General features: G+C 47.8%; 1 protein-coding gene across 1 annotated transcript in view; it reads left to right on the plus strand.

Moving 5' to 3' along the window:
* Window positions 1-7,926, plus strand: part of EPHB2 (EPH receptor B2) — a 45,459-nt gene extending 37,533 nt beyond the window's left edge. Inside the window, 5 exon segments of the mRNA XM_087702624.1 lie at window positions 1,072-1,287; window positions 2,736-2,885; window positions 2,985-3,178; window positions 5,125-5,280; window positions 6,299-7,926. Coding sequence (XP_087558750.1) covers window positions 1,072-1,287; window positions 2,736-2,885; window positions 2,985-3,178; window positions 5,125-5,280; window positions 6,299-6,407 — 825 coding nt within the window. The 3' untranslated portion in view covers window positions 6,408-7,926.
* Window positions 7,927-9,815: the final 1,889 nt, after the last annotated feature.

Here is a 9,815-nt window from a genome sequence, read left to right on the forward strand (position 1 = left end):
CCTGCTTGAGCAGGGGATTGGACTAGAAGACCTCCAAGGTCCCTTTCGGCTCTATTCGGATTGACTGATTGATTGAAATGGTAGATGGTCTCCTGCATGAGCAGGGGGCTGGACTAGAAGACCTCCAAGGCCCCTTCCAGCTCTATTCTGATTGATTGAAATGGTCAAGGGTCTCCTGCTTGAGCAGGGGATTGGACTAGAAGACCTCCAAGGTCCCTTCCAGCTTTATCCTGATTGATTGATTGATTGAAATGGTCTGGGGTCTCCCGCTTGAGCAGAGGGTTGGACTAGAAGACCTCCCAGGTCCCTTCTAGCTCTATTCTAATTGATTGATTGACTGATTGATTGTTTGAAATGGCCTAGGGTCTCCCACTTGAGCAGGGGGTTGGTCTAGAAGACCTCCAAGGTCCCTTCCAGCTCTATCCTGATTGATTGATTGATTGAAATGGTCTGGGGTCTCCTGCTTGAGCAGGGGGTTGGACTAGAAGACCTCCAAGGTCCCTTCCAGCTCTATCCTGATTGATTGATTGATTGAAATGGTCTGGGGTCTCCTGCTTGAGCAGGGGGTTGGTCTAGAAGACCCCCAAGGTCCCTTCCAGCTCTATTCGGATTGACTGATTGATTGACATGGTATGGGGTCTCCTTCTTGAGCAGGGGGTTGGACTTGAAGACCCCCAAGGTCCCTTCCAGCTCTATCCTGATTGATTGATTGATTGAAATGGTCTGGGGTCTCCCACTTGAGCAGAGTGTTGGACTAGAAGACCTCCAAGGCCCCTTCCAGCTCTATTCGGATTGACTGATTGATTGAAATGGTAGATGGTCTCCTGCATGAGCAGGGGGCTGGACTAGAAGACCTCCAAGGCCCCTTCCATTTCTCTCCCAACGGATGCCTTGAAGTCAGTCCCACGGAATTCCAGACGAGAAGGTTGAGGAGAACTTATTTTTTGGAGGAAACGTTCTCCTCTGGCCAGCAGTTCCCTTGACCCCGAGTTGGCCAGCTCTCTCCCCCGCTCCCTTCACCTCTCCTGGGATCTCACGCCCCTTTCCCCTCCCTCCTGTCCTTCCCTTCAGCAAAACGACGGACAGTTCACGGTCATCCAGCTGGTGGGCATGCTGAGGGGCATCGCGGCTGGCATGAAGTACCTGGCCGACATGAACTACGTCCACCGCGACTTGGCCGCCCGCAACATTTTGGTGAACAGCAACCTGGTCTGCAAAGTTTCGGACTTCGGCCTCTCGCGCTTCCTGGAGGATGACACCTCGGACCCCACCTACACCAGCGCCCTGGTAAGAGGGTGGGAGAAGCTCTCGAGATACGTCCAGGGAGGCTTAGCCGTCTTCTGCCTCTTCTGAGGTTGTCCTGACCCAAATTCCTTTCATTAGGAACGCCGGCAGCCCCCGGCAAAGAGTTCCTCTCTCACCGCAGGCTAACAAGGCTGTCCGTCCGGAAGATGAGTAGCTGTCTGCCACATCTATTCATCTCCGCCCCCTGCCTTTGATCCCCAGAGTTAGGGAGGGCTTCGCTAGCAGTGGTGGCTCTTTCATCCCGAGGACCGGCCCATAGATTTCCACTGCTCTCCTCTCCTCTCTGCTTTCTGTGCATCTGTGCGTCAGGCACTGGACTCAGCTGCTCCTTCTCTTCCTCATCAGCCACCTCCAGACCTGGGGGCTGTTGACTCTCCATCTGAGGGTTGACGGACAGCCTAGGCCCCATCCCTCTCTCTATATCTATCTATCTATCTATCTATCTATCTATCTATCTATCTATCTATCTATCTATCTATCTATCTATCTATCATCTATCTATCTATCTATCTATCTATCTATCTATCTATCATCTATCTATCATCTATCTATCTATCATCTATCTTTCTCTCTCTCTCTCTTTCTCTCTCTCCCTTTCTCATCTATCTATGTCTGTCTGTCTGTCTCTCTCTCTATCTCTCTATCCCTTTCTCTCACTCTCTCTCTCTCTCTCTCTCTTTCACTCTCTCTCTTTCTCTCTCTCCCTTTCTCATCTATCTACGTCTCTATCTATGTATCTATCTATGTATCTATGTATCTATGTATCTATCTATCTATCTATCATCTATCTATCATCTATCTATCTATCATCTATCTCTCTCTCTCTCTTTCTCTCTCTCCCTTTCTCATCTATCTATGTCTCTCTCTATCGCTATCTCTCTCTCTCTCTCTCCCCTTTCTCATCTATCTATGTCTGTCTGTCTGTCTCTCTCTCTCTCTCTCTCTCTATCCCTTTCTCTCTCTCTCTCTCTCTCTCTCTCTCTCTCTCTCTCTCTATCTATCTATCTCTTTCTCTCTCTCTCTTTCTCTCTCTCCCTTTCTCATCTATCTATGTATCTATCTATGTATCTATGTATCTATGTATCTATGTATCTATGTATCTATGTATCTATGTATCTATGTATCTATCTATCTATCATCTATCTATCTATCATCTATCTATCTTTCTCTCTCTCTCTTTTTCTCTCTCTCCCTTTCTCATCTATCTATGTCTGTCTGTCTCTCTCTCTATCTCTCTATCCCTTTCTCTCTCTCTCTCTCTCTCTCTCTCTCTCTCTCTCTCTCTCTCTCTCTCTCTCTCTCTCTCTCTATCTCTTTCTCTCTCTCTCTTTCTCTGAAGTCCACCAGTCTTAACGTTGCCAAGGTTGGAGACTCCTGCTGTAGGACACCCCGATTCTTCTCGGACTCAATCCTTCTCCTTCTCTTCACAGGGTGGGAAGATCCCGATCCGCTGGACGGCGCCTGAGGCCATCCAGTACCGGAAATTCACTTCTGCCAGCGATGTGTGGAGCTATGGCATTGTCATGTGGGAAGTCACGTCCTATGGGGAGAGACCTTATTGGGATATGACCAACCAGGACGTAAGTTCATTTATTTTTCCCACCCAAGGTTCTGAGCAAATGAGCGTGAGATTCACCCAGGGTTCAAGAGATGTGAAATTATGGATCATCCCTTGGCAGGTGATCAACGCGATTGAGCAGGACTACCGGTTACCACCGCCCATGGACTGTCCGAGCGCTCTCCATCAGCTCATGCTGGACTGCTGGCAAAAGGACCGCAACCACCGGCCGAAATTTGGACAGATTGTCAACACCCTAGACAAGATGATCCGAAATCCCAACAGTCTGAAAGCCATGGCACCTCTTTCCTCAGGGTAAGGAAGCAAACTCTTGGAGTTTGATCATGGAGAAGACTTGGAGTCTTCTTCGTTGGTTGAAGGACCTTCCTTGGAAGCAAACTCTTGGACTTTGATCGTGGAGAAGACTTGGAGTCTTCTTCATTGGTTGAAGAACCTTCCTTGGAAGCAAACTCTTGGACTTTGATCGCGGAGAAGACTTGGAGTCTTCTTTGTTGGTTGAGGAACCTACCTTGGAAGCAAACTCTTGGACTTTGATCGTGGAGAAGACTTGGAGTCTTCTTCATTGGTTGAAGAACCTTCCTTGGAAGTAAACTCTTGGACTTTGATTGTGGAGAAGACTTTGAGTCTTCTTTGTTGGTTGAGGAACCTACCTTGGAAGCAAACTCTTGGACTTTGATCGTGGAGAAGACTTGGAGTCTTCTTCATTGGTTGAAGAACCTTCCTTGGAAGCAAACTCTTGGACTTTGATTGTGGAGAAGACTTTGAGTCTTCTTCGTTGATTGAGGAACCTACCTTGGAAGCAAACTCTTGGACTTTGATCGTGGAGAAGACTTTGAGTCTTCTTCGTTGGTTGAAGAACCTTCCTTGGAAGAAAACTCTTGGACTTTGATCGTGGAGAAGACTTTGAGTCTTCTTCGTTGGTTGAGGAACCTACCTTGGAAGCAAACTCTTGGACTTTGATCGTGGAGAAGACTTTGAGTCTTCTTTGTTGGTTGAAGGATCTTCCTTGGAAGCAAACTCTTGGACTTTGATCATGGAGAAGGCTTTGAGTCTTCTTCATTGGTTGAAGAACCTTCCTTGGAAGCAAACTCTTGGACTTTGATCGTGGAGAAGACTTTGAGTCTTCTTCATTGGTTGAAGAACCTTCCTTGGAAGCAAACTCTTGGACTTTGATCGTGGAGAAGACTTTGAGTCTTCTTTGTTGGTTGAAGGATCTTCCTTGGAAGCAAACTCTTGGACTTTGATCATGGAGAAGGCTTTGAGTCTTCTTCATTGGTTGAAGAACCTTCCTTGGAAGCAAACTCTTGGACTTTGATCGTGGAGAAGACTTTGAGTCTTCTTCGTTGGTTGAAGGATCTTCCTTGGAAGCAAACTCTTGGACTTTGATTGTGGAGAAGACTGAGTCTTCTTCGTTGGTTGAAGAACCTTCCTTGGAAGCAAACTCTTGGACTTTGATTGTGGAGAAGGCTTTGTGTCCTCTTCATTGGTTGAAGAACCTTCCTTGGAAGCAAACTCTTGGACTTTGATCGTGGAGAAGATTTGGAGTCTTCTTCGTTGGTTGAAGAACCTTCCTTGGAAGCAAACTCTTGGACTTTGATTGTGGAGAAGGCTTTGTGTCTTCTTCATTGGTTGAAGGACCTTCCTTAAAAGCAAATTCTTGGACTTTGACCGGGGAGAAGACTTTGAGTCTTCTTCATTGGTTGAAGGACCTTCCTTAAAAGCAAACTCTTGGACTTTGATCATGGAGAAGACTTTGAGTCTTCTTCATTGGTTGAAGTTCCTTCCTTGACATTGGTTGACTGGAGGTCCAACATGGGGATCTACCAGTAATATCTGCATTGAAGAGAGTCACCAAGTTTGGGATAAACCTGGAATTAGGTTCCCTCCCTTTTCCCCTCCCTCCGCATTTTTTTCCCCACACTTACAACCGTCTGCCCACGGTCCCCGTGTCCAAATTCAGCCGCTGGGCAGCCACTTGGTTCATATTTATGACGGTCGCAGGAGAACATGCAAGCCCCTTTTAGCGACTGAAGCCTGTGGGGAAGCTGGGTTCCCTTCACCGCCGGGCGATGAATTTCGCAACCTCAGGGATTGTGGCCGGGAATGGTCATAAAAAAACAAGGCGAACGTCTCGCTGAGCACCAAAAATTGTGGCCGTAAATCGAGGACCCCCCCCCCCGCGCTTGGTGGCAAATTGAAATTGAAGTTGATTTTTTTAAAAAATTTGATTGACCCTGCAGGATTAATCTTCCTTTGCTGGACCGGACGATCCCCGATTATTCCAGTTTCAACAGTGTCGACGAGTGGCTGGAAGCCATCAAGATGGGCCAGTACAAAGAGAATTTCACCAGCAACGGATTCTCCACTTTCGACTTGGTTTCCCAGATGACGATGGAGTAAGAACACCAAACGTTAAAGCTGCAAAATATTCCCTCGCGTAAAATCAAACACGGGTAGTTCTCGACTTAAAACGATTCGTGGGCGGAGTCAGATTCGCCTAGCAACTGCGGGACTGACGCCAGAAGCGCAGAGATGCGCTGAAGGGCGGGGGCCAGGGTGCAAAGTTCACTTAACGAATGTCTCGTTTAACAACAGAAGTGTTTTGGGGGGGGCGGTTGTGGTCGTAAGTCGAGGGCTACCTGTAAAACAGAATCGTAAATAAAAGGATGAAATAAAATAAGATAAAGTATGCCAAAATGGCATGGCATGGCATGGAATGGAATACAATACAAAATACAGTACAATAAAATATAATACAAAATACAAAACAATACCAAAAACAATAGAGTACAATACAATACAATACAATACAGTACAGTACACTGCAAAATGCAAAATACAATGCAATACAAAATACAATACAGTGCAGTACAACACAATATACAAAATGCAAAACAACAGAAAATACAAAACAATACAAAAGACAAAACAATACAAAATACAATACAGTGCAGTGCAACACAATACAAAATACAGTACAATACAAAACACAAAACAATACAAAACACAAAACAATACAAAACACAAAACAATACAATATACAATATAGCACAGTGCAACTCAATATAAAATACACTACAATACAAAATATAATACAGCATAATACAATACTGTAAAGTATAATACAATAGAGTAAAATGCAAAATACAATACAATACAGTACAACACAACAAAACACAATACAAAATTATACAAAACAATACAAAATACAGTACAGCACAGCACAGCACAAAACACAAAACAATAAAAAATGCAATACACTACACTACACTACACTACACTACACTACACTACAAAATGCAAAATAAATACAATGCAATATAAAATACAACATACAATACAATACAAAATACCCTACGATACAATGCGGTCCCTCCCTAATCTTCCCTCCCCTGCTCTTCTTCCCATCTCCAGAGACATCTTGCGAGTTGGAGTGACGTTGGCCGGACACCAGAAGAAGATTCTGAACAGCGTCCAGGTGATGCGGACACAAATGAGCCAGATCCAGTCCGTGGAAGTTTGAGATGTGCTTCTCGCACACACGACCACAGGTTCGGAGGCCCCGCTCCCTCGTTGTCCTGGAGCGCGTCCAGTTTTCCCATGGGCCTCGGGGCCTCCCCGAACCAGACGGACACGGAGCGTCGAGCGACCACGGACTCTGAGCAAACCGGAGCCACCCTGGATTTCTTATTTAGGAGGACACGTCCAAATCCCGCGTGGGTGGCGTGGGACCTTCTCCTTAAAGGGCTAAAGTCGGGGAAGGGATGGCAAGCGGCCCGTTCTCGGCCCCTCTTCCACCCCGTCCATCCTTCGAACGAGCCGTTTCAGCGTCGCCGTCTACACAGGAAGTCTCCGAACGTCCGGAGTGGCGCTAAGGAGGCTTCATCTCATCCAGGGTTTGGTGGACGTGATTTTAGAGCTGGACCGGCGAAGGGGCCAGAGACAGGAGGTTTTACCTACGGACGGGTTTTTTTTGAAACCCTCTTTCCTGCGAAGGACAGAAGGTTTTTTTTTTACGAATTTTGATGTCCTCTTCAACCTTCTTCCTCCCCGCAGTCCCTAAAGGAGCTTCCTACGGTTCAGGTCGGTCCTTGAGCGACACGGGATCGGGTTTGGATTTCTCGGCGCTTCCCGGAGCCCGTTCCTCTTTTGCACCCGCGAACGGCAACTCCGACACACTCGCCATTTGTTCACCAGGCCTTCCTCCCTTTGTAGCGTGTTGTAGACTTGTCGTGCTTTTCTGTTGTGCTTGTCCATGACTTCTCCGTTTGCCATGGGGGTCCCCAGCAGGTTGGGTCGGGCAGTGTTTTCTTCGGCCTCCTCCGAATGCAAATAATAATAATAATAATAATTGTGTTTCTCCTCCCAAGGAGCCAGGCATTGACACCAAGTTGCTTCTAAGTTTGTGTGTGTTTGTGTATGTGTGTGTTGAGAGAGAGAGGTCCTATTTTTTTTCCATTTGCATTTGTACGGGTGAGCTTGCCCGATACAGGTACTCCTCGACTTAACGACAATTCACTCAGTGATCATTCAAAGCCGCAAAAACTTAGACACTATTGCTCACACGACCATCACAGCCTCCCCACAATCACGGGATGGAAATCCACTTGGCAACCGACTCGTATTTATGACAGTCGCAGTGTCCCGGGGTCACGTGATCCCCTCTTACAACCTTCTCCCAGAGCCGAGGGAGGAAACCCGCTTCGATTAACAAAAGTGTGACGAATTTAGCCACAACGGCGATCTCCTTAACACCGGTGGGGAGAAACGTCGCCAAGCGGGCCAAACCTCGCTTCCCAACCGTCTGGCTTAGCGACAGGAGGTTTGACCTCGATTGTGGCCCATAAGCCGAGGACTACCTGTAATCGAAGCAGGTCGAATCTGCAAAGCAATTATAAGCAAGCGAGCGAGACGCCGATAGGAAAGTGAATGAGCCTCTGAGTCTTTGAAAACTCGGGACGTTGTTCCCCGCAATGGCAGGACAGGGGAAAAAAAAGAGTGGGAAGGAGAGGATTTTCCACAAGGCCGCAAGGAAATTAACTCTGTTTGTCAGGAGGTCTCTCTTTCGAAAATAACACAAACACACAGAGACACAAAGCTTTTGATGTATGCCTGCAAAGGGGGAGCGCACCGATCCAAACTCGCTTTTGCACGAGAAATCTGCTCCAAGCCTGCCTCGTTTTTCCCCACCCCCCCTTCATCCTTTTAAGAGGAGGGGGCTTGGCTCGCCGTGCCAAATTATCCCTGGTGGGTTTTCTCAAATCGTGAGCCTCCTCTCCTCCCACCCACTCATTAATTTTCATTCAAATTTAAGATGTGGGGTTGTTTTTTTCCTCCCCCTCTGCAAGCTGGCTTATAAAGAGCTTTTTTCCCAGAATATTTTATCTGTCGTAGACTTTCGCAATTTGAAGATGGGTGGACTTCAACACCCAGAATTCCCCATCCGGCGTGGAGAATTCTGGGAGTTGAAGTACGCATTGGATGCATGGGGAATTCTGGGCGTTGAAGTCCACCCATCTCCAGGTTGCTAAACTTAAAAAATGCTCCATTCTCAATTCTGCAGCCGGCGTCCGTGGACTTCAACTCCCAGAATCCCCCAGCCGGCGTGGAGAATTCTGGGAGTTGAAGTACGCATTGGATGCATGGGGAATTCTGGGCGTTGAAGTCCACCCGTCTCCAGGTTGCTAAGCTTACAAAATGCTCCATTCTCGATTCTGCAGCCGGCGTCCGTGTACTTCAACTCCCAGAATCCCCCATGCAGCGTGGAGAATTCTGGGAGTTGAAGTACACATTTGATGCATGGGGAATTCTGGGCGTTGAAGTCCACCCATCTCCAGGTTGCTAAACTTAAAAAATGCTCCATTCTCAATTCTGCAGCCGGCATCCGTGTACTTCAACTCCCAGAATCCCCCAGCCGGCGTGGAGAATTCTGGGAGTTGAAGTACGCATTGGATGCATGGGGAATTCTGGGCGTTGAAGTCCACCCGTCTCCAGGTTGCTAAGCTTACAAAATGCTCCATTCTCGGTTCTGCAGCCGGCGTCCGTGGCCTTCAACTCCCAGAATCCCCCAGCCGGCGTGGAGAATTCTGGGAGTTGAAGTACGCATTGGATGCATGGGGAATTCTGGGCGTTGAAGTCCACCCGTCTCCAGGTTGCTAAGCTTACAAAATGCTCCATTCTCGGTTCTGCAGCCGGCGTCTGTGGCCTTCAACTCCCAGAATCCCCCAGCCGGCGTGGAGAATTCTGGGAGTTGAAGTACACATTGGATGCATGGGGAATTCTGGGCGTTGAAGTCCACCCGTCTCCAGGTTGCTAAACTTACAAAATGCTCCATTCTCGGTTCTGCAGCCGGCGTCTGTGGCCTTCAACTCCCAGAATCCCCCAGCCGGCGTGGAGAATTCTGGGAGTTGAAGTACACATTGGATGCATGGGGAATTCTGGGCGTTGAAGTCCACCCGTCTCCAGGTTGCTAAACTTACAAAATGCTCCATTCTCGGTTCTGCAGCCGGCGTCCGTGGACTTCCAACTCCCAGAATTCCCCCGCCGGCGTGGAGAATTCTGGGAGTCACACCGCCTGTTGCTTTTCGCAGCTTGGCTCTGCTTTTGTCTGTGGAAAAAATCTCGTTTTCTCCCCCCTCCCTTCATCTGCTTTACCAAGTTCACGTCCACCTGTCCCGAGCAATAAAATGGCAGGCTTATGGGTACTGTGGTCCTCCTGCGAGGAAGGCTTTGGCGCGAGAAAGGAGGCTGATTTAAGGATGAGCCAAAGGGGTTCGCAAGTTGGAAGAAACGCCATCAAGAGCCTTTCACCCGGAAGGCGACTTTATTCCCCTTGGATAAATAAGTTGCCATCTTCAAAACAGCTTTTGGAGTTCCGGCTGTGAATACGGCGCGAAACGATGTTATACGGAGGAGAAGTGGCTTCCAACGG

The sequence above is a fragment of the Thamnophis sirtalis genome, unplaced genomic scaffold (genome assembly GCF_051295495.1).
Source record: "Thamnophis sirtalis isolate CommonGarterSnake01/CBP01778 unplaced genomic scaffold, rThaSir2_p1.2 scaffold_15, whole genome shotgun sequence".
NCBI lineage: Eukaryota > Metazoa > Chordata > Lepidosauria > Squamata > Natricidae > Thamnophis > Thamnophis sirtalis.